The following is a 26,547-nucleotide window of genomic DNA, read 5'->3' as shown; positions in this document are numbered from 1 at the left end:
TTGTGGGCAACGGCAATAGGCATATGCAAACACAAACATAATGACAACACAAAAGAACACAACAGTCTAACTGCAATAAAATTCTTTTATATTTTCAAAATAATAGCATAAACTTAAAGCATAAAAATCACCCGTGCACACATGTTGAAATGTTTATCGTGGTGCTGTAAACTGATCTGCTGCAAATGATGTCATATTCACCACAGGGGTCAAGATGGATGTAAATCGAAAGACTGATAGCATTTTATTTAAAATTTTTATTTTATTGTTAAAAGAAGACTTTTGAAAATTATCTTGCAGCTCCCCCCTCGCTGTCTTGCGGCCCCATTGCGGGTTCCGCCCCCTACTATGGGAACAACTGGTATAAAACACGGACATTGTGTTCGTGACATTACCCATATGTTTCTAAAGAGCATTTTTGAATTCCAAAGTGGGCGGGGCCGGCCATCTCCATCTTGGAGAAGTGGGCAAAGTGGGCAAAAAAGCGGAACGTGGGTGGAGCTGAGGTGCCTGGTTGATGAAACCACACCCACCTAGCACGACAGTAATGAGAGCAGTTTACGGATTTGTAACCAAAATTTGACTCCCCTCACAGTTGTCGTGAAGACCAAAACCACTTTTTATAGGTTGTAAACATATTTTTTTCTGCTGTAAAGTTGTACATTTTAATATGGGGATTAATATGCAACCTCATTGCGGGTTCCGCCCCCTACTATGGGAACCATTGGTATAAAACATGGACATAGTGTTCGTGACATAACCCATAGGTTTCTAAAGAGCATTTTTGAATGCCAAAGTGGGCGGGGCCGGCCGTCTCCATCTTGGAGAAGTGGGCAAAAAAGCGGAACGTGGGTGGAGCTGAGGTGCCTGGTTGATGAAACCACACCCACCTAGCACGACAGTAATGAGAGCAGTTTATTATCAATTATTTCGCTTATAGCACAGTTACTACAAACATTGCTCTGGTGGTTATTTTAAGACATTTGACATCTTTGGTGTGCGTTTATTGAAAAATAATGCATACCCGTGAAACATTTCTCAACCAATCAGAATAAAGCATTCAACAGCCCCTTGGCTTAATATAATTTAATCGGATTTGTAACTAAAAGTTCACTCCCCTCACAGTTGTCATGAAGACCAAAACCATTTTTGTAGGTTGTAGAATTTTTTTTCTGCTGTAAAGTTAGACATTTTAACATGGAGGTCTATGGTATTGACTCCTTTTTGGGCCTGTCTCTTACGTGTTGGATTCACAAGAATGTCCGAAAGGTTGTCCCTTGGATAAGACACTCCCAAAGATCATGTTCTCTAGATCATAATCATATCCCTCACATGCCATTAGCTCTTTGTAACAGTCAAGCATACTCACCACATTCCTGACATACCACAGGTATGGATGACGCTGGTTCAGCGCATGTGCTTTTCATCTGGTTGAGTTAAGCAAGAGTTTCAGCTGAAGTCTGTGTTGCTTAAAGAATCTGGAAGAATCAGTCCTGCACAGTGTTTAAATACTTTCAACGTTATTCAGTAGATCAATTTGCACAGAAAACAAATCTATATCTCATATCTCAAAACCACTCCAGATATTTCATTCTTCATTTTTTGTCTTATAGATATGTGCTATCTATCAGGATAGACAAGTATGTACTTATCTACCCTCAGGCCACAGTTCACAAACACTTAGGAGCTTTGGTTTGTCTCTACCTCCACGGCGTTAACAAGCATCTAATGGCAAAGGATTAATTGGTCCCGTTGAGTATACACTTTCTCTGAGTCAGCAGAACACACAAGTGGCTTAAACATTCATGAAATATCTCAATCTTTTCTTTTCTTTGTAAAACATTATGTATTTTTGTAATGATTGCCTTAGTGCATTATGGTTTATTATGGGTGCATTTGGATTGCCTCACCGATTTATATTGCTTACTTTCTTGATTTCCTAGGAACGCCAGGCATGGTTATGTAACCAAGCGGCCAACTAAGCCACCTCACATTGCTCAGATAACATCATGGTTTGACCTGTAACCTTGTGTATGTACTAAGCTGTTGCGTGTAAGCTTTTATTTTAGATTAATGATGTGGATAATCTGCCCCTATTTTCAGTTCTCACGGGTGCCTAGAGGGTGAGTGTGGCTAAAAGGTCATATTTAACTAAAGGTCAAGAAAAGCCACCATCATAATAGTGACTTAAAGGGTGGGATACACACATGACTGTGTTTTTCATGCCCACAGCACACACACACACACACATGCTGTAGTTGATATGGTGATAATATATTGCCTAGGGAGAATTAGAGGAAACATCAAAGACATAGGACAGTATGGAGACAACAAGGGCTGTTGCCAGAGTACTAGTACAACATCTGCGTGCATGTGCTTGTTGTAGATTTTCGGGCTTACTGTAAAGTATTTTTGTGCCTGTAGCAAATACAAGGGTACACAGTGTTTCTATCTTTCTGTCTTAATGTCTATGCCTGTGTACAGAAACTCTGTGTTCTCTATAATTCCTCTTATAACTCCAGCTGTCACTTAAATCCATTAATCCTCATGAATACATTGTTTGCATACAATGTGGGAAAGTCATTTACACAATCATCTCACTCAATTATAGTGAAAGTCTGCCTTTAATAGTTTGTACAGTCAATTGCAGTAACTTGGTTTATTTTGCATGCCATATCTGCTGTGCATGCCATGTCTAAGTGATAATACCTATCAGTTTTGTGGCTAAATATAAAAAGAACATATTACAAAAAGTGTCTGTGTAAAGGGCCCATATTATGCAAAATCCAATATTGCAAGTTGTTTGGATATAAATGTGTGTTGGGAGTGTGTGAACACAACAACCCTACAATGATAAAAATCCACGCTCTCCTTTTTTAATTCCCATTAAACCAAAGCAGTCTCATTAGACATGCTGTTTTGATTCTGTTGTTAATGTGATGTCACACTGATAAAGCCCGCCCATGGCCACTGACTGACTGGTTAATTTTACCCAAAAGCTTTTCGAAATGTGTTCATTAGCACATTGTGGCGCTAATGTGGCTAAATATACTATTGTCCCAGACTGTATTCACAGGAACCAGATCTGTTTTTAACTGATAGTGCTCACTGTCTGTTGGTAAGGGTGTGAGGAGCAGTATGTCATTTGGATTAAAAGTGTATTAGTACATGTTAACGATATGAAGCGAGTTATCGTCTCCAACGTAAATTTATTTTCTTGGACTACAACAAACACACGGATTGTTGGCAACAGTTTACTTCCTGGGATTGGTGACATAGACAAGATCGATATTATCATAATTCCTCCCACTTTGGACTCACAGCCTGTAAGTTAACTCCTGTTAGCATTGCATTGTGACCGAATCTTTCAAACATGGTAAGGAGCGTCACGTTTCCTGCTGACGTCAGATTCCGGCCAATCACAACATAAAGATTAGCTGGCAAATCAGGGACACAGAGCTTTTCAAATCCGTGCGTGAAATCGGAAAAGAGTGAAATCTGTAGTTACAAAAATGTACGGTATGTGGAAAATAATGAGATTTTAACAATAAACCACACAAACACATTGTATTTGACCAAATACACAAAATAAAGTTGTTTTTGAGCAATTAAATATGTGCTATTTAAAGTTACAGACTAGGGCTGGGCCACTTTTTCATGTCTGATACCAATGTCGATACTACAACTTGTGTCTGTTGGTACCGATCCAATACCATCTATAATCGCCATTTTTATAAATTAAGCTGCAAATATCACAATTGTTAGCCGTACTGTGCAACAAATGACTGCGCAGATTCAAGACTCAATGAAACATTGTGCAATACAGCTGCTTCATTTTTATTTAAATGTTTCAAACAGACTAGTTGCAACATTTTTTGTTAGTCAGCACAAAAATGTAAAGTGAAAAATTTTAAGTGAAACTTTGTGCAATATCATGTTGTTCAGCAAGTCGTGCTTTATTCTAAATTACCATGACAAGGTCCGTGTTGGTATTGGATCGGATTGTACTCCCCGACTTCTACAATATTCGATCTGGCCATTTGCGCTAATATTGGTTCAATATCGATACTGAATATCGTATCGGGCCATAGTGCAGACATGAAAACAGAGCTTTTTTGCTCCTATCCAAATAGGGGCATTTTGGACATGCTATAATAAATGATCTGTGGGGTATTTTGAGCTTAAACTTCACAGACACATTCTAGGCGCACCTGAGACTTATATTACATCTTGTAAGAATAGGCATAATAGGTGGCCTTTAAAGCTTTAAAGCTCAACACCTCTTCAAAAAGACTCCTATTTAACCTATTGAGTTAACATTATGGTTAACACCAAATAAAGTAGGTGCCATACACTGTAGCTGTTTTTATTTTTTAGCTTAAGTAAAACATCTTGTTTGGAAAATGCTGGAAAAAAATGTTTTTTGCCCATATTTCACATATTTTTTCCATGTGACCCTGGACCACAAAACCATCATATGGGGTCATTTTCTTGAAATTGAGATATATACATCATCAGACAGTTAAATAAATAAGCTTTCCATTAATGGATGGTTTGTTAGGATAGGACAATATTTGGCCGAGATATCTGGCAACTATTTAAAAATCTGGAATCTGAGCGTGCCAAAAAATCAAAATATTGAGAAAATAGCCTTTAAAGTTGTCTTGGTCTTGATACTGAATTTGACAAACAAAACTTGAATATTAAGCATTATTAAATTAGGCAACAGCATTGCAACTTCTCACAACCCTTTTTTTAAGGAAAACACCACAGTTTTTCCAATATTTTACTATGTTCTTACCTCAATTTAGATGAATTAATACATATCTATCTTTTTTCAATGCATGCACTTAATCTTTGTACAGCGCGTTGTGGCTGTGTTAGCATTTAGCCTAGCCCCATTAATTCCTTAGGATCCAAACAGAGATGAATTTCGAAGCCACCAAACACTTCCATGTTTTCCCTATTTAGAGGCTGTTACATGAGTAGTTACACAAGTAAGTATAGTGGCACAAAATTAAACGTGGCGGTTTTTGAGAACTATATTGTATGGCGGAAGATCACTTAGTTTGTAGCACTTCGACCTCGGGCGAAGTAATACTGAAGGAAGTTTGAGCGAAATGGGGAGGAGTCAGGATTGATGATGTTACTGCGCCGAGGTCGAAGTGCTGCAAACTAAGTGCTCTTCCGCCATACAATATAGTTCTCATTTTTTATCCTCTTTTGGTGGATTTAAATTCATCTCTGTTTGGATCCTATGGAATGAATGGGGCTAGGCTAAATGCTAACACATTCACAACGCGCTATACAAAGATTAAATGCACGCAATGAAAAAAGATAGGTATGTATTCATTAGGCTAAGTTGAAGTAAGAACATAGTAAAATATTGAAAAACTGTGGTGTTTTCCTTTAAGTTATTGCATTAATGTGCGCTACAAGAACTTGAATCAGAATTGACTCAATGAAGTTACTTGCACAGTAGTGCACTGTTAATAATAACAGGTTTTAATCATGTTTGTATTAGACATCTGTGGCTTACATAAGGATTTACTTTGAAGTCGAACAGAATTGCAGCATTGTTCTTTGAATTTCACATGGTGGATCAAACTCTCTTTTTTCGTTCTCTTCCCCCATCAATCTTTCCACTCATGACTGTGAACATTTCATTATAGCTGAGTAAACTCTCTCACTCTCTTTCCGTGAAATTATTCATTGGTCATTTCACCATCAGCAGTTACTCATTTGCCCAGCGTATGTCTGGTGATTGCCTTCAGGCCAACAGAAAGAGACTTTAATATTATGTAATCGAGGTTGAAGCAAGCAAGGGTTTACATTTCAAAGCCAGCTGCAGTTTTACTGTATGAATGTTATAATAATCATCTTTATGCTGTTTGTTGTCAATCTAAAAGCTATTCAGGTTGACTGAATAATAGGAGATTATTAGTCTTGCCTTCTGAAAGAATGTCGCTCTTCTATGTGAGTCTGGCTTAAGGAAGTCACACAGACATTATTATTAGTGGCATTGCTATTAGTGGTCTGCCTATATATTCAAATAAATCCCTAACTCTGTGTGTTTAGCAGATAACTCTCAGACATACATAAAGACTGTATATGACCCCAGAATCTGCAGTTTGTAGAGAAAAGGCATTGATGTTACTATTACTTTCGAAAGTGATTTTTCTGGCAGGTGATAAAACAAAAATAGCCCTACAATGAAGGAATGATACGTTCATTCTCAGAATGGGAGAAGGGTCAGTTCATGCTTGGCTTTCTTGGATACCGCAAATGTGTTACGCAGTACTTCGAATTTATTAACCAGCAGCACAGATATGCATGTTGCTCATTATACGAACGTCGCAATGATATAGTTTAGCAGTGTGGTTATGTATTAGTTCTGAGAAGTCGGATCTTACTAAGCATTGGGCCTTGTTCTTAATGAAAAAGCTTTCTAAGTGCATCAGAAAATCTTTTGATCTGATGGACACTCCGTCTAACCAGCTGCATGCATACCAGGAGGCCTTCGAATGATCAGCCTTTTTTCTTAAGTCAATTCCATCTAATGCACAAACACACACATGCATATTTTGCAAACTGTACATTTTAGGAACACATGACATCCTCACATGTGTTAGTTTTTGCTTTGTAGCATTGCAGTGCTGTGTGTTTGATGATTTTCACCATTGTTGAGTTTTGTATGCTGGGCGTAGTTATCACCATAAATGAAACACTATCTGCACTTTTATATTTCATTTTGTCATAATACAATTCTGAATACATTTTATACTGCAAAAAATACTTAAAAATTCTGGATCTAACCCCGCACCCTGAATGTTGTGTTCTGCAGTGAGGCACTGATACTGGAGTTGTGATGCTTGCGTGTTGTGAGTTTGGAAGCATTGCGTACTGGTTGTGATGTTTTGTGATTTTGGGGGGGTGATGTATGGGTGTGTGTTGTGAGTTTGCAGACATTTAGAGATCATTGTGATGTCTTGTGATTTTGGAGTTGTGATGCTTTCATGTTGTGAGTTTGGAAGCATTGCATAGTCGTTGTGATGTTTTGTGATATTGGGGTTGTGAGATATGGGTGTGTGTTGTGAGTTTGCAGACATTTAGAGGTCATTGTGATGTTTTGTGATGTTGGGGTTGTGATGCATCTGGGTTGGGAGTTTGCAGACATTAAGAGGTCATTGTGATATTTTGTGATATTGGAGTTGTGATGCTTGCATGTTGTGAGTTTGGAAGCATTGCATAGTCTTTGTGATGTTTTGTGATATTGGGGTTGTGATGTGTCTGTGTTGTGAGTTTGCAGACATTCAGTTTTCACTGTGATGTTTTGTGATATTGGGGTTGTGAGATATGGGTGCGTGTTGTGAGTTTGCAGGCATTTAGAGGTCATTGTGATGTTTTGTGATTTTGGGGTTGTGATGCATCTGGGTTGGGAGTTTGCAGACATTAAGAGGTCATTGTGATATTTTGTGATATTGGAGTTGTGATGCTTGCATGTTGTGAGTTTGGAAGCATTGCATAGTCTTTGTGATGTTTTGTGATATTGGGGTTGTGATGTGTCTGTGTTGTGAGTTTGCAGACATTCAGTTTTCACTGTGATGTTTTGTGATATTGGGGTTGTGAGATATGGGTGTGTGTTGTGAGTTTGCAGACATTTAGAGGTCATTGTGATGTTTTGTGATGTTGGGGTTGTGATGCATCTGGGTTGGGAGTTTGCAGACATTTAGAGGTCATTGTGATGTTTTGTGATATTGGAGTTGTGATGCTTGCATGTTGTGAGTTTGGAAGCATTGCATAGTCTTTGTGATGTTTTGTGATATTTGGGTTGTGATGTGTCTGTGTTGTGAGTTTGCAGACATTTAGTTTTCACTGTGATGTTTTTGTGATATTGGAGTTGTGATGTTTGCATGTTGTGAGTTTGGAAGCATTTAGGGGTGTGACGGTCATTATATAACCGTGAGACCGACGGTTATAGTTGAACACCGTCATTAGAACTCTATAACCGCCAAAACCGTGTTATTAAAATATTTTTTAAAACATTTTTTATCATAAAGAATTTTTAAATACTATTTAAAACAATTGTTAACAGTCTGTGTTACACGCCCCCTCACGTTCTCACGCAGTGAAAAATACAGAGCGGAGCAGACATTGACAACGCGCTGACATACAGGACAGACCAGGTTACTTTTCGGTTACTTTTGAGATTTAACATATTAAACAAAGGCTCAGCTTTCCAATCATCTCTTCCTTCTAGTTAATTTATAGCATCAAATAAACATGAATGACCATGAGAAGGAATGTTGTTTTAACCACGGAAAGGCGTCAGTACACTCCGCTTTTCAAGTTCAAATTCTCCCATGCTAATCTACTAACTCTCCTGAAAGCACATTCACTGCTTGTCTTGCTGTTAATTTTAAATAAACGTAGAGTAAGTAGCTAATCAGTGTCTTGTTTATTCAAACGCCGGTTTACTTCGCAAGTGTGAGCACTGAACAGCGCGTACTGTATGTGGAGAGCGTTTGCCGCGCGTGGCCATTGTGCTTTTACACCGGCTGCGTTTAATAACAATCTCAAGTTCATATTACTTTCTTTTACCTGCGCATTTATGAGCAAAACCTCTTCAATACGCTTTTAATCCACATTGTTTTCGTGCTGTTCTGGTCCGTGTAATGACAGATATAAACACAATTACAGACATAAAAAGCCCAATGCACAAATCTGTTTCTCTGAAGATTATTAAAATAGATGATAGATAGAGGATTAATTTATGCTGGGCAGAGAGTGACAGCGCAGTCTTCTGGCAACAGTGTGTTTTTTTAATATTTCATCGCTTTCTGTTAAATTGTTCAAAGTTATTACTGTTTAAAACACACTTGGCATCACATTCATGATTAAATGGTAAAATGACACTTTCCCGTCAATCCACGAGCATTTAAACGAGCAAAACGCCCCCCACAGACGGTTATGTGATGAACCGTCACATTTGACTCACGTCATAACCGTCATCACCAATTCTGAAACCGGCACACCCCTAGAAGCATTGCATAGTCGTTGTGATGTTTTGTGATATTGGGTTTGTGAGATATGGGTGCGTGTTGTGAGTTTGCAGACATTTAGAGGTCATTGTGATGTTTTGTGATTTTTGGGGTTGTGATGCATCTGGGTTGGGAGTTTGCAGACAATTAGAGGTCATTGTGATGTTTTGTGATATTGGAGTTGGATGCTTGCATGTTGTGAGTTTGGAAGATTTACGTAGTGGTTGTGATGTTTTGTGATATTGGGGTTGTGATGTGTCTGTGTTGTGAGTTTGCAGACATTTAGTTTTCACTGTGATGTTTTTGTGATATTGCAGTTGTGATGCTTGCATGTTGTGAGTTTGGAAGCATTGCATTTTCGTTGTGATGTTTTGTGATATTGGGGTTGTGATGTGTCTGTGTTGTGAGTTTGCAGACATTTAGTTTTCACTGTGATATTTTTGTGATATTGGAGTTGTGATGTTTGCATGTTGTGAGTTTGGAAGCATTGCATGGTCGTTGTGATGTTTTGTGATTTTGGGGTTGTGATGCGTCTGTGTTGTTAATCTAGAGGCATTAAGAGGTCACTGTGATATTTGGTGATATTGGAGTTGTGATGCTTGCATGTTGTGAGTTTGGAAGCATTGCATAGTCTTTGTGATGATTTGTGATATTGGGGTTGTGATGTGTCTGTGTTGTGAGTTTGCAGACATTCAGTTTTTACTGTGATGTTTTGTGATATTGGGGTTGTGAGATATGGGTGCGTGTTGTGAGTTTGCAGACATTTAGAGGTCATTGTGATGTTTTGTGATTTTTGGGGTTGTGATGCATCTGGGTTGAGAGTTTGCAGGCATTTAGAGGTCATTGTGATGTTTTGTGATATTGGAGTTGGATGCTTGCATGTTGTGAGTTTGGAAGCATTACGTAGTGGTTGTGATGTTTTGTGATATTGGGGTTGTGATGTGTCTGTGTTGTGAGTTTGCAGACATTTAGTTTTCACTGTGATGTTTTTGTGATATTGCAGTTGTGATGCTTGCATGTTGTGAGTTTGGAAGCATTGTATGGTCGTTGTGATGTTTTGTGATATTGGGGTTGTGATGTGTCTTTGTTGTGAGTTTGCAGACATTTAGTTTTCACTGTGATGTTTTTGTGATATTGGAGTTGTGATGTTTGCATGTTGTGAGTTTGGAAGCATTGCATGGTCGTTGTGATGTTTTGTGATATGGGGTTGTCATATATGGGTGCGTGTTGTGAGTTTGCAGACATTTAGTGGTCATTGTGATGTTTTGTGATTTTGGGGTTGTGATGCGTCTGTGTTGTTAGTTTAGAGGCATTAAGAGGTCACTGTGATATTTGGTGATATTGGAGTTGTGATGCTTTGTGATATTGGGGTTGTGATATATGGGTGCGTGTTGTGAGTTTACAGGAATTTAGAGGTCATTGTGATGTTTTGTGATTTTGGGGGTGTGACACGCAAGCATCACAACCCCAATGTCACAAAACATCACAGAGACCTCTTAATGCCTCCAAACTCATAACACAGATGGTGTTGTGAGTTTGGAGGCATTAAGAGGTCACTGTGATGTTTTGTGATATTGGAGTTGTGATGCGTGCGTGTTGTAAGTTTGCAGGCATTAAGAGGTCATTGTGATGTTTTTCTTCTTGTGAGTTTGGAAGCATTGCGTAGTCGTTGTAATGTTTTGTGATATTGGGGTTGTGATGTTTGCGTGTTGTGAGTCTGAAAGCATTGCATAGTCGTTGTGATGTTTTGTGATATTGGGGTTGTTGTGATACATGCATGCATGTTGTGAGATGTGATATTAGGGTTGTGATTATATGCATGTGTGTCATGAATTTGCATTTGGAGGCATTTAGTGGACACTGTGATGTTTTTGTGATATTGAGGTTGTGATACGTGCGTGTTGTGAGTTTGCAGGCATGTAGAGGTCACTGTGATGTTTTGTGATATTGAAGTTGTGATGCTTGCGTCTTGTGAGTTTGGAAACATTGCGTAGTCGTTGTTATATTTTGTGATATTGGGGTTGTGATACATGCGTGCGTGTTGTGAGTATGCAGGGATTTAGAGAGGTCATTGTGAAGTTTGGTGATATTGGGATTGTGATATATTGCGTGCGTATTGTGAGTTTGCATTTGGAGGCATTTGGTTACCATTGTGATGTTTTTGTGATATTGAAGTTGTGATAGGTGCGTTTTGTGCATTTGGAAGCATTTAGAGGTCAGTGTGATGTTTTGTAATAGTTGGGATGCTTGCATGTTGTGAGTCTGAAAGCATTGCGTAGTCGTTGTGATGTTTTGTGATATTGGGGTTGTTGTGATACATGCATGCATGTTGTGAGATGTGATATTAGGGTTGTGATTATATGCATGTGTGTCGTGAATTTGCATTTGGAGGCATTTAGTGGACACTGATGTTTTTGTGATATTGAGGTTGTGATACGTGCGTGTTGTGCATTTGGAAGCATTTAGCGACCACTGTGATGTTTTGTGATATTGGAGCTGTGATGCGTGCGTGTTGTGCGTTTGCAGGCATGTACAGGTCATTTTAATGTTTTGTGATATTGTTGTTGTGAGACCTGCATGTTGTGTGTTTGGAAGCATTGCGTAGTCGTTGTGATGTTTTGTAATATTGGGGTTGTGATATGTCTGTGTTGTGAGTTTGCAGGCATTTAGAGGTCATTGGGATGTTTTGTGATTTTTGGGGTTGTGATGCTTGCATGTAGTGCATTTGGAGCCATTTACTGCAGTGGCCGCAGTGATGCTTTTGTGATTTTGGGGTTGTGATATATGCGTGCGTGTTGTGAGTATGCAGGCATTTAGAGAGGTCATTGGGATGTTTTGTGATTTTGGGTTGTGATGCATCTGTGTTGTGAGTTTGGAGGCATTAAGAGGTCACTGCAATGTTTGGTGATATTGGAGTTGTGATGCTTGCATGTTGTGAGTTTGCAGGCATGTAGAGGTCACTGTGATGTTTTGTGATATTGAAGTTGTGATGCTTGCGTCTTGTGAGTTTGGAAACATTGCGTAGTCGTTGTGATCTTTTGTGATAGTCGTTGTTATATTTTGTGATATTGGGGTTGTAATACATGCGTGCGTGTTGTGAGTATGCAGGCATTTAGAGAGGTCATTCTGAAGTTTGGTGATATTGGGGTTGTGATATATGCGTGCGTGTTGTGAGTTTGCATTTGGAGGCATTTAGTGACCACTGTGATGTTTTTGTGATATTGAAGTTGTGATAGGTGCGTGTTGTGCATTTGGAAGCATTTAGAGGTCAGTGTGATGTTTTGTAATAGTTGGGATGCTTGCATGTTGTGAGTCTGAAAGCATTGCGTAGTCGTTGTGATGTTTTGTGATATTGCGGTTGTTGTGATACATGCATGCATGTTGTGAGATGTGCTATTGGGGTTGTGATTATATGCATGCGTATCGTGAATTTGCATTTGTAGGCATTTAGTGGACACTGTGATGTTTTTGTGATATTAAGATTGTGATACGTGCGTGTTGTGCATTAATAAAAGAAGCATTTGAGCTATTTTGTGCGTTTGCAGGCATTTATAGGTCATTTTGATGTTTTGTGATATTGGAGTTGTAATACCTGCATGTTGTGTATTTGGAAGCATTGCGTAGTCGTTGTGATGTTTTGTAATATTGGCGTTGTGATGCGTCTGGGATGTGAGTTTCCATTTGGAGGCATTTAGTGGCCACTGTGATGTTTCATGATATTGGAGCTGTGATGCGTGCTTGTTGTGAGTTTGGAGGCATTTAGAGGTCAATGTGACGTATTTGGGATATTGGAATTGTGATGTGATCATGTTTAGAATTTGGAGGCGTTTAGAGGTCACTGTGATGTTTTGTGATATCAGAGTTGTGAAGCGTGTGTGTTTGGAGACTTTTAGCGGCCACTTCAATGTTTTTTGTGATATTGGATTTGTGATGCGTGTTGTGAGTTTGGGCGCATTTAGGAGTCACTGTGATGTTTTTGTAATATTATAGTTGTGATGCATGCATGCATGCATGAGTGTTGTGTGTTTCCGGGCGTTTAGAGATGACTGTGACGTTTTTGTAATATTATAGTTGTGATGCATGCATGCATGCATGAGTGTTGTGTGTTTCCGGGCGTTTAGAGATGACTGTGACGTTTTTGTAATATTGTAGTTGTGATGCATGTTGTAAGTTTGGGGGCATTTAGGGGTCACTATGATATTTTTGTGATACTGGAGCATGTCTGTTGTGTGTTTGCAGGCATTTAGAGGTCACGGTGATTTTTTGTTATATTGGGGCTGTGATGTGTCTGTGTTTGAGTTTGGAGGCATTTAGAGGTCACTGTGATGTTTTGGTTCTATTTCTGACTGGTGGGTTCAGAATGAGTCACTGCAGCGGTGGTGGTGATGACATCACCCCGTCTGTGTCGACGAATGCTGCTTATAATAGACCCAAACACATGCACCCTTTCTATTTTTCTCTTCTTCTGTCATGCACCCAGTTTTAGTGAGTGTGTGGAAGAATTCTTTTGTATATATGCTCCACTTCTCTATACATCACATATTACCACCGACCCTCATTCATGCTGACTCCACTAACTTAAACTGATCTAAGGATCTACAAAAGTTAATGATTAAGTGGGAGACCAGTTACCAAGAATTTAAAGCCATGAAACAACAGCTGACACCCAACCACGCTTACCGTTTCTCTGCACGAATCCTCTCGCGTGCCAGGCTGGTTCTCTGAGAGCATTGCCCTCTATGCCAGAGTCACTGCGATGATGAGTTGTTGTGCAACAGCCCTGCATGTTGAAAAGCACAGTTATGTAAACAGCAGCCTTTTATACTGTGTGCGTCTACGAATCTTGTAGTTTAAATACTTGTACAAGGTACTTCTTTTCACTTCAGATGGGAGGATTTCAGCTAGAGGTTTACTCTTTGCTGCCGTTTTAATACTTTCTTTGTTGTCATTTAATATTTTTTTTTATAGAAACAAGTGGTCATAAGAGGACATGTTACTTGTTGCCCTCTTGCTGAAGTACTACTGTATGTGTTGTGCAGTATTTCTCAGGTGTGAATTACAAAGTATTTCATAATGTTTTTCTTATTTTTACACTTACATAAATTCAGTTAGCAGAGCTTTTTATCCAAAGCAACTTGAAAACAAGAGAGCATTTGAGGAACTGTGATGCAAAAGCCTCTAAATACAATGATATTAACCGAGTGCTCTCAAATATTTCAGATCTGCTTAATTCCAGCCTCAGGTCATTTAGAAATAGCGGCGGTTTTAAGAGTCTGATAAAAAGTGTTTATTTACAAGAAATCATGTTAGACGCACATAAAGGGTTTTGTATCTTCATTTTATCTTTTGTCAAAGAATACAATACGCAGGGTCTACAGAGCTATTTTAGATTATTTTCATTGCATAAATGCACATTTTCATTTCATAATAACATAATTGGGTGATTCTCACAAATCCAGATTTAGAAGTTGTCCAGCATCAGAATTTTAAAAAAACCCTTGAAGCCTATTTTGTTGCACATATAAGATTAAGGTCTGAACTTACTATAACCATTATTTTTAGAGGATTTACAAAAAATATTTCTTATAGAATTATTTAAATTTTTTAGATTATCATTATCAAAAATTATCATTACCGCAACATGATATTACATTAAATATATGCATTTACAAACTCATGTTTCGGTAATGAGAACTAATAAGTTGTCTAGGTACTATGACAACAAAATTTCAACTTTTATCTGGAGAGAAAAAATAAGAACTGCTTACCTGGTAGCCATCTTGAGTGTCACAGTCAATTATGTCCCTTCCAACACATTTTTTTTTTTTTAAATGTTAGTTCCTTGAGAGCTTAAACAATGATTGAAAATTGTTGCGGAGGATGAGAAAATTGGTCTTGGACACATTTATATTCCTTATTATTGTCTCTACATTTACCGATGATCACCAAATAGCACATGTTTCTTTACTGTAAATGTTTATAGTATAACATGCACTGAAGCTTTTTATTTTATAGATTTTTTAATTATAAATATTTCCATGTCAAACAATCCAAATCCAGTCATGGACACATTGCGGAAATGAAAATTTTGGAAAAAACTACAAAATTGGTTTGTATGATGTTATTTGAAATCATGTGCAAAATAGTACGTGAAGAGATGTTTGTTACTGTATGCTTCTTATTTTGATACTCTTACTTTTATCAAAATGTTTCATGACACCTCATAAGTCTAATTTCGCGAGAATCACCCAATTGTTAAGGTATCATCTTTGTTGATTCGTTTTCCTCATTTTTCATTTAGTCGTCATTGTCTACACCTGTTGTTTGTTAGTTTAATCACATTAAAGGGGCAATAAGTAGGATTTTAAGTGTTTTATTAATCAAAATCAATGTCTTTATTGATAAATATGTCCTCGTTGGTGTCAAATGACCTCTGCCAGTGATCTGACTTTTCTTTGTAAGCTTAGAATTTCTCCTCTTTACTTACATTGGACGGGTAAGTCCAAGGAGGCATCCATATTGTTCCGCTGTATTGATAAACTATAATAGCAGAGAGGAAAAAGCACTAGCCTACCAACGTGTTTCCACAATGCGTTTTCAATCAGAACACGTGAACCAGCTGCAATGGACAAGGAGATCAGCGATTACATAACGGCTTCCGTAGTTGCAACACGCATTTGGAAAGGCGAGGCGCCAGAAAGCACTGTTCGTTTGAATGCAAAATACAATTCCACCACTAGATGTGGGTAAATCCTACTGATTGCCCCTTTAATCATCATCACTTTTGTTCCTTAGTATAGAGGGTATGCAACAACCTCACTTTTCTACGGGACAACGCCGGAGCTCGCCCTGTTGATTGGCAAAACATTCAACAAAATGGCTGGTTTTCATAGCGGCTGCTGCGAAAACGCCTGTAAAACTGACTATTATCATCTTAAATTAAATTTAGTTGGCCTTAACAGTGACCCTTACAACTTGCCAAACAACCAGTAGTCTGTGGACATTGGCATATGGCCAGACATTGCTTTTCCTGACATATGTTTGCCCTGCCTAACACTATTAAACCAACCCACCTTTGTAGAACACAAGGCTCATCATAATGGATGTTTTTTAATGAAGGCTCACTGACAAAACTTTGCAATAACACCGAATAAGAGTATCCATCGGTATATTTTTTATCCCAAAACTGTACATATATCTGACATATGGCTACTGCTACTGATCCGAGTCTGCCCCGAACCAGTGGCAATTTTTTTTAACCTGACTGTAAGTGTTGTTCCCTGAGAAGGGAACGAGACGCTGCGTCTCCATTGCCATACTTCCTGCGTCCCTGTAACGCCGTCTTTGACAATATTTTAGATAGCGATATACTTCCTGGCCCCTGCGTCACCCTGTCTTTGTCGTTAAGCCTCACCATTGGTTAAATTAGATATACACATTCAGACACACTTACCCCTGGAGGCGTCCCCAAAGTGTCACAGCAGTGACGCAGCGCGAGTTCCCTCGAAAGGGAACTGTAACAATGTATCTTAAAAGGTAATACAATGTAACCAATGTTATACAAAGTCCTTGAAAGGTCCTTGAATTTGAAGTTAACTAAGGGGTGGGAACCCTGTAAGTGGACCCGTGAAGACCTCTAGTGAATACCCTCTATATATACACCTGCCTTGATTTCAGTCTTGGTCCGATCTCCGTTGGTGTCAGATGTTATGCTGTGTGTGTGTGTGTGTGTATTATCAGTCATTATATCTATTAAAGTTCTATGTTTATTGTATCCATCGTCCCCCTCTTCTCTCTCCCCACCAGCTAACGTAACATCAATATGAACAAAATATAAAATGCACAATAAAAACATCAAGCAATTTTAAATATTTATTAAAAATTGCTAGGTATTTTAAATAGGGATGCACTGATGTATCGGCCTGTAATCGGTCATGTTGTCCGTCTGGTTTGTTTACAGTACATACAGTCACGCTATTCAGGTCTCTCCAAAACAGAGAGTCCCTTTAATTCTCTGTCACACACACAAGCACATCTGTTAGTCGTGGCAGTGAGATGGAGATGCTTTGGCATGGCTCAGCAGCACACAGCTTCTTATGTAAGCTTGATTCAGAGCTGCGTTTCATAAGACGAATGCAATTGTTTACACAGAATGAGCCGCTTCTGCTATGCTTGCACAAAAGGCTGCTGAAAAGACATAAGAGAGCTTTACAGAAACACCGCTAGGGCTTTAGCTTTTCCCACACAAATGACCTCACAGTTGCTTCTGGGTCGCTGGTCTGTTTTGCGTGCGTCCTACTGAGTAGTTCAGGGTTAAATAACGGGGTCACTGGAGGATAGATGTGATGCAAAATTTTTGTAGTGTAGTGTAGTTGTGTTTTGCATAATAAAACAATATTAAAATGCTTCTTCAAGGGCAAAACTGCTAAAACAAACAGAAAAAAAGAGGATTAATTGGCTTTTTGACAAGTTAGATCTGTTTAAGTGGTGTACACACAGTACTCAGTTCTCTGAAAGCAAATGTACAGTTCATTAAATGGTATTTATTATGCTTTTTTACAATGGGCCCTATTTTAACGATCTAAGCGCATTGTCTAAAGCGCACAGCGCAACGTCTAAATGGGCTTGTCCGAATCTACTTTTGCTAGTTTAACGACGGGAAAAAAATTTTTGCGCCGAGTGCATGGTTGAAAAGCGTAGGCCCTTTTGTTTAATGAGTAATGGGAGTATTTTGGGCGTAACGTGCAATAAACCAATGAGAGTCTCAGCTCTCATCCCCTTTAAAGTTGTGCTGGCGCTATGTCTAATCCCTATTTAGATGACGGACTTTGTAAACTGAAAAACTAAGCGGAGGAAGAAGATCCCCAGTTTAAGATTAATGTTAAATAATTGTGTTGTTTTTCACTTGTATTGAAATTGTTATTTTTTAGTAAAACCTTTAAAACCCGTTTTCTTTTAGTCATGGAAGTAAAAAAGCAGGCTTTTAATTGCTTTAAATGTATGGCTATCCAATATCATCAAAAAATAATTTACAAGTATGTAAGACGTTTGTACTCTAAAAATACTTTATTTGTAACAAACAGGAGATAAAGAATTTACAAACGGCTCTCCACACGTTTCAGCACTTGGACAGCGTCAGTTTTTTTAAGCATTACTTACAAATGTTTCTCATCTCACCATATCCACAGGTACAGATTCATCATATACAATAAATCCGTGAGGTAGCATTTAAAAAAAACATTTAAAAACAGATGCATTTGTTTAAAGCAAAGCATTTGTTTGCTTACCAGGCTGCAGGTGAAGCAGCTCTTTGTGCCTTCTAACGTCTCATAATTAGTCTTCATTTATGTCCAAGAGACTCAATAATAATCTTTTACATTCCTTTAATCTTTCATATTTAAAAGCGTTTTTGTGCTGTTGCGCATTTTTGTTTGTGATAAGCAAACCCGCGTTGTCCTCCCGTTTATAGGCGCATATTACTAATGCGCTTTTTAAATAACAAAAAAACATATTGCGCAAAAAGGTTTTTGTTGGTCAATGGTGTAGTCTATTTTAGTTGCCTCAAAATAGCAACGCGCCAACAATGCGCCTGAACACACCTCTTTTTTAGACCAGAACGCACATGGGCGCAAAATGGGGCGCAAATGCATTTGCTATTTAAACAACGTGGCGCTAAACGTGAAAATGATAATTGAGCAGGGTGGAAACTAGCAAAAGACACTTGCGTCGCGCATTGCGCTGCATTGCGCCGGGTGTAAGATAGAGCCCAAAATGTATAAGTCTCAGGTGTGCCCAGAACGTGTCTGTGAAGTCTCAGCACAAAATTTCCCACAGATCATTTGTTATATGTCCAAAATGCCCCTCTTTGGATGCGTGCAAATAAGCTCTGTTTTAATGTGTGTACCTTTAAATGCAAATGACCTACTGCTCCAACCACCCTCATAACAACGGACAATGAGCACTTTTAGTTTTAAATAGATCTGATTTTTGTGAATACAGTATGGGACAATAGTGTATTTGCCGCATTAGTGCTACAATGTGCTAACAAACACATTTAGAAAAGCTTTTGGGTCAAATTAACCAGTCAGTCATTGGTTGTGGGCGGGGCTTTGTTTGTGTGACGTCACATTAACAAAAGAATCAAAACGGCATGTTTAATGAAAATGCTTTGATTTAATGTGGATTAAAAATAAGGGAGAGGTTGGATTTTTTCCATCGTAGGGTTGTTGTGTTCACATAGTGTACTGCCAACACACATTTCGTCCAAACACCTTGTAAAAGTCAATTATGCATAATATGGGCCCTTTAAGACCTTCTGGTTGCCTAAGGGCAGTGAGAGACTCCTTCAACATTACACTCTGCTTTATAGTGCCTGCATGATCAAAAGTGTACCTTGGACAGAGAGTCTTTTATATTGTGCAAAGATCTTTTATATTGTGCAAAGGGGACACCCCTGCAGCACACAGTGCAAAGTGTTGCGTGATGCCTAGAACATGTGGTACAGGATTGTGTGTTGTTACACTTTAATGAGTCTAATTTCAGCTTTTATAAGCGGGGACTACAATAAGGCCAACATTTGATATTCTGGATGAAAACAAACCAGAGCACAATTCAGAAGCGTAGCTACCACTTTGATTTGTGGGCCCACCCAACCAGAAAGCCATTTTCTGGACAGAATTATTTAATTCAAGAACAACAATAAATAATAACACTACGAATAAATGTCATATGACATAACTTTTTATCAAATCATATAAAGTTTCCATTCTCAATTGTATGCAGTTTCGTAGTTTAGACTTACCCCGCGCTTGTCAAAATGAACCGTTAAATATGATTCTTCAGATTGTTTGTTCCGCGTTAAGTTAGACATATTTTCACACGTTAAAAAACAAAAAACTCTTCTCCATAATTAATAAATCAGATATATAAAATGTATTCGCTCCTTGATTATTACTGAGCATGTAAGCGTTTTATCTCTCAAAGATAAAGGAATTGGTTAACCAGATGGCCCAGGGGATGTAAAGGTGCTTTGCTTTCAAACATGTTGTATTATAAGTTATTTTATTATTTTCCCGTAATTTGGCACACAGTTTATATATGTGACCCCTGCTCGCAAATTATCAAAAATTAGTTTGTGTTATTTTGACATTCTCTGTTTAAAAAACTTCAAACCAATATGATTTAATCTGACAAAAAATGACCAGAGTCAACAAAGTGTTTTTTACATTTTTGAAATTTCAAAAACAAAATCACTGCATCCATACTACTACCATCACTGGTAAAACTAATAGATTTGGTACACGCACAGTCAAAAACAATATCTATAAAAACGTTACATTTTTTCTATCTTTCTTTTATTGTTTGATTGACATTGAGACAGACAGCTTCTACTGTAATGCATGGATTTAATATGTTACACATCAGATATTTTACCCCAATAGTTAAGCAAACATTCACTTAAGATATAACAGATTATATCTGTGTGAATTCTTGTCAAAACAAGATATTTTCAAAACTGTGATTCTTTGTATATGTATATATCAGGGTTGTGTCTCGCGCTTCTGTTTGTGTCCAAACTTCGGATCTGTCAGTGAGCGCGAGTAGCAGATTTTCGAGTCTTGTTGCTCTTTAAACATGCAAACAGGTCATGAATTTATATGTCTTTATAAAACTATTTTAACATCCGGCAAGTCCTTTACTTTATTTTCTAATTCCTGCATGTTTTAAAAACCGAAACGCAGATGGGAAAATGCCCAACTTTGCCTGCAAGATGTTTAATGACCATTTGAAGAATTGGGATTGCTGGATGAGGGATTAATGTAGCTATATATATATATATATATATATATATATATATATATATATATATACACAGTAAAATCACTAGTGTTAAATGTACACTCTTGGTGTATATATGGGTATTAGTGTAGATTTAACACTGGTAATTTTGCTGTGTGTGTATATATATATATATATATATATATATATATATATATATATATATATATAAAACATTGACATATAGCCTACCGTAGCTCAAAATTAGAATGTGCTCATTCGGACACAATTGTACAGTACAGGTCACGTATGTTGTATGCTTTGCCCACCCTGTTTTATACAGGCCCACCCACTTGAACATTTCTGGCTACGCCACTGGCACAATTATGTGAAAACTTTGAATATGTTATTGGATTTGATTTTAGTTGCCTGTTACCTAAAACAAAGGTGACCTGCACTCTTCCTGTCGAGCTGCGGGAGAGGTGTGTCCAACACACACGACACATTTCTAGGAATCCCAAACACCTTCATTGACTGGTTCAGTTGTAATTGATTTAAGTTGGAGTTAAACTCTGTAGAAAGGTAGTTTGTTTTCTGTACTGTATTTTAATTGGTGGTGCATTGCATTAACAGCACAAAGGCCATGCATTCAAATTCCAGGGAACACCCATACTCATAAAACGTATACATTGAATTTACTGTATATTGGTTGGCATAAAGCATATGCCACATGCTTAAAATTCACCTAACAAACAATGTTATTTTGTGTATTTGGTATAAAACAATGTGTTTGCGTGGTTTATGGTGCAAAAAACACATTCTTTCCCACATACCGTACATTTTTGTAGCTCCAGATTTCCCTCTCTTCCTCAAACGCATTGATTTTGTACGAAACTCATCTATCTGAAAAGCTCTGTGTCCCTAATTGGCCAGCTAATCTGTATGTTGTGATTTGCCTGAATACCTCTGACGTCAACCAGAAATGTGACGCTCCTTACCGTGTATGAAAGATTCGTCACAATGCAATGCAAACAGGAGTTAACTTACAGGCTGAGTCCGAAGCAGGAAGAATTATAATAATGTCTCTCTTGTCTACATCACCAATCCCAGGAAGTAAACTATTGCCTACAATACGTGTGTTTGTTGTTGTCCAAGAAAAGAGATTTACGTTGGAGACGATAATTTGCATCATCGTGTACTTTGGGGTACCTTTTGCATGTTGTTAACATGTACTATTACAAATTTACACACTTAGTAAATGTAAAATCGTGAATCCGACCATAGGAGCTCTTTAAAGGGATAGTTCACAAAAAAGAAAATTCTGTCATCATGTGCTCACCCTTATGTTGTTTCAAACCTGTATGAATTTATTTTCTTGCAAAGCATTATGCAAGATATTTGAAAAAAATGTTTGTAACCAAGCGGATCTGTGGCACCATTGGCTTCCATAGTAGGAAAATAATAATAATATGGAAGTGAATGGTGCCCCAGGTTTGGTTTAATTAAAAGGGAACACACGTATTGATAAAAATGTATACTTTAAATGTGCTGTAAGTTGCTTCGGATAAAGTGTCTGTCAAATCCGTAAATGTAAACAAAAGTGGCTCAATTTGTTAGCAATATAAAGGTCATGGGTTTGATCACCAGCATACACACATAATGATAAAATGTATCCCTTGTAATGCACTGTAAGTCACTTTGGATAAAAACATCTGGTAAATGCATAAATATTAGGGAAGTTAGGGAACAGTATTATCTTGTATCCCAAATTACCTGTTTATTAGGTGTTAAAAATACATTATGAGTTATTATTACAATAATGCTCTAATACACAGGTTTGAAGTGAAGTGTAACCATAATAAACACCGCGTCATGCTGCTGGTGATGAATGGGAAGGTCTTGTCCTCTGCTGGTTGACGTCTGGGTGAACATGAGGCATGCCTGTGACGTGAGTCTCTCTCGTGCCGAGGGGGCGTGTGCTCGCGCGAGTAAAATCGAGCGGCTCGTGGACTTTTCCATTATTCTGATATCTGCCGCTGAAGCGTCGGTGCATACAACCGACAGAAATCATACAAACATAGACTGTAGCATTTATTTATAACATTATATATTTTTACGCAACCTGCGTGATTCGCCCGCATTTTTCTTGAATGTTAAGCTCTCTTCATCTCAAGGACGTTGTCGCGACTGTACGTTTCCTGAGGAATACAATACACCTGTCCGCGAGACTGCACGGGATTTTTTTGCTTTTGGTCTTAAAAAGTCAATTTTGGATAAGACTCAAGGCGTTCGTTGCTATCAAGCCATCATGCCGAGCATTAGGCAGTCATACACGGTCACTGTCCCGGAGGAGCCACCGGTTTCTGCCTTTCCCTTCATCAAACCGGATCTGCGCAGAAAGAGTCCAACCATGTCTCGATCTATGCTGGTGTCCACGTTCGTGGGGCTTCTCATAAACCAAGCTAAGGTACGCTTAGGTCACATCTTAAAATAACTACTTTCTTCACTTTGCGCAAACTGCGTGCAAACTTCTGCATAACGTTAGATCAGGGTTTACGCAAAATGACTCGCAGCGCATTCCAAGCATACTGTACTATTTCATAATTTAATGTGACCAACCATGGAACCGAACCCATGACTATTGAGCAACTGGAATACAAGTATTTTTTTGAGAATCTGAATGTGATGGGACACTATACACAGTCATGACGAATCATATGTTGCTGTATATTATGAACTCGTGTACAGATTTAACAAAAGGCGACCTTGCTTGCTTTACCTCAACCTTCAACCTCATATTCAATTGTTATTTAATGCTCGTTATTATTATAATAACTCCAATAGAAACAATCACATAAAGTCTAAAGGGGTTTTTATGGGAACTTTATTGGTTTCAATTGGTCTCCATGGTCATACTGGTAAGATTTTATCTGGCGAATGGGACCCAGAACACTATTAAATATTGCTGGAATACAACTACATAAAGCAATGTTGTAATGGTTTTAATGGTAAACATGATTCATAATGGCATCTATTTGAATTTACACGATTCAGTGCTGCATTGGTTGTCATTTTGTTAATACGGGTCGCTGTCTGTAATATACAAGAAATAAAGTGAACGTTGTCACCGAGCGTTGTTACGTAACACCGCGTTGAACTTGCGTTGATACGCCGCCGGGTGTACTGTAGTTAGGCAACTGACGCCATCTACCTGCGCAGTTGTTGCGTCGCGTTATTACTCACACTGAACCATTTACCAGTGTTTAGTTTTTTTCTATTTTATACATGTATTCAAATATTTGTTATTCCACATTTTTCATATTTAAATCTAATTGTCTCGTTTATTTATTATAATTCGCCAATAAAATAATTACAACCAGTGTATATTTGAACGTAAATCGCAACGGTCGACATTGAGTCACGATGTAGAGCCATATTAACATGGTCAGGATGACTGCATCACCTGTAGTGCATCAGGTTTGTGTTGTAGCACACATTCATAGTCATAATCATTATAATTCAGTCTATAAACAGTACTATAGTGATCTGAATAGGTAACAGAACATATGCAAAAATATCCATTATAATGACAAAGCTTATTTGCAACAATGATAAACCAGCTGTAGTTAATCATATTATTAATAAGGCCAGCATCCTGAAGTATTGAACTGGTGACAACACAGTTGTTTGTTATTGTAAGAAAGAAACAATACGATTGTAACACTGTGTATTATTCAAGAACAAAATGAAGTTAATCTGTCTTGTTCTTCACATGCCTTAAGGAGATACTGTACTGTACAAACTGTAGTTTCTAAATCTTCCCGATATGGATTGTCAATCATTGTTAAGATAACAGCATAACGTCTTGGTTTATTATTAATACAGATGCCTGTGTTAAGGTTACAGTGACCACATGTCCAATTTTTCCATCGCATGTGTCCCAATCTGTCATTTATTTTATAACAAAAGTCTGAACAATTATGAATAGCTTAACATAAATGGATTGAGATGTGAATCAAATGCATATCTGTACATACATGTAACCTTTCAGCAACAGGGCTTATTGAGTACCTACGACAGTGAGAGCCATGGCTTGCAGAAACTGTTGTCAGGACACAGTGTCCTATTTGCTTTCAAGTCATGCCAGCCAATTAGCTTACAGCCCTTCAAAGATATTTGAAAGGCAGGTGCTGTCTGTGAGACCCTACTGTGTCCGTGTCGGCCAGTCGCTCCTTCTGCTTGCCTTATGCAGTCCAGACCGCTGCTGTGTGCTGGCGGGTATCGTATCGGTCTGTTTGGTTTAAGAGTTGGGTGTGAGCGACTCGGCAGCACTGGAGTGAGGCCTTGGACCATCTGTTTCACCTCCCTTATCTTCTGTGGAGTAAAAAAATCTCATTGGATGTTTTTCGTCCCGTTTGGGGATGAATTAAATAAATAATTAATGGAGAACTCACGGGATTACTCAAAGCTAAACAAGTCTCAGCCTGATGTGGGTAGATAGATAGATAGATAGATAGATAGATAGATAGATAGATAGATAGATAGATAGATAGATAGATTTCAAACTGTAATGTTACCTGCCATCAGGTAAATGCTTGTATGGATTGTTATTGATGTACGTAAACATCACTACAACAGTAGTGTAAGAGTACACTACTGCATCATTTGATACTCAATACTGTATAGGTCATTGCAAACTGTCCATACACCTCATACTGACTCATGAAAGCTTACAAATTGTACCTCTTGTTACAGTAAATGTAATTTTAAGACTATCATACTACCTGTAGGTCAGCTGATAAAGGGTTAAATTCTGAGTTTGTCATCTCAAATGGCCACATATTTGACCTCACCTGTCCGGGGGATATGTGTCCAGATTGTGCATTCTAAATTTGATCCATTAAGTCAAATATGCCAGATGCTTCGGAAACCTCACATCATGCATTTAACGCCAATACCAGCGAGTGACGCATGAGAACTTGTGCCATGAGCCTTAGCACTGCTATTTCAGGACTCGTGTGACAGTTTCATGTGTGCGATTGCGATGTGCATGTTGTTGTGTCACGGTCAACTGGATGAGCGTGACCAATTTTTTAAATCATCAGCGTTTCTCTCCAAACTGCCGGAATTTCAGACCGGAGATAAATCTGCACTAGTGGACTGCACCTTGACAGTTTATTTGCTGTTTTATAAATCACTTGTAGCTGTTTTTGTTGTGGTGTGACAGATGGGCATTGTTTGTTTGTGTGAAGTCTTGGACAGCAGGGGTCTCTGTCTAAATCTGCTAACATTGTTATTTAATAGCTGAGAGAAATGCCTTGGTCAGCTTATAGTACACAATGTTTACAAATACGTAATGATAAACACCATAAATGTATATGTTATTAAAAGATTTATATATAAATGTGTTAATTACATTAAATTATTATTGTTCCACTGTACTTTGTTGAGAAGTTACGAGGCATTGTAATTATCACACACACCCTTCGAATTCGTGAAATCAAAATATGTATTAGGGACTTTCAGCAACAGCTGCGAACGGCTACGGGGACCGGAAGTATGCTGTCACACCGCTGCAGCCAAGAACGTAAAAATCACTAAGCAATCGTAAACATTAATTTATTGAGATACAAAAAAATCAAAAGAGGAGTTTTTACTATTGCATGATGTTAATAAGTCTAAAAACCTAGATTTACAGTGTAAGCAATACTTGCCTTTAAACATACAA

General features: G+C 38.1%; 1 protein-coding gene across 2 annotated transcripts in view; it reads left to right on the top strand.

Annotated features, from left to right (window-relative positions):
• The window catches only part of usp2b (ubiquitin specific peptidase 2b), a 55,050-nt gene that overhangs the window by 17,944 nt on the left and 10,559 nt on the right, over positions 1-26,547 (top strand). Inside the window, exon 1 of one of the 2 annotated variants that reach the window (XM_065284272.1) lies at positions 22,832-23,286. The exons of the other annotated variant lie outside the window; for it this stretch is intronic. Coding sequence (XP_065140344.1) covers positions 23,128-23,286 — 159 coding nt within the window. The 5' untranslated portion in view covers positions 22,832-23,127. Of the gene's footprint in view, positions 1-22,831; positions 23,287-26,547 lie in introns of those variants that run through there. 2 annotated transcript variants of the gene reach the window in all.

This window comes from Paramisgurnus dabryanus, chromosome 5 (genome assembly GCF_030506205.2).
Source record: "Paramisgurnus dabryanus chromosome 5, PD_genome_1.1, whole genome shotgun sequence".
Classification (NCBI taxonomy): domain Eukaryota; kingdom Metazoa; phylum Chordata; class Actinopteri; order Cypriniformes; family Cobitidae; genus Paramisgurnus; species Paramisgurnus dabryanus.
This window is presented reverse-complemented; position numbering and strand designations above follow the sequence as displayed.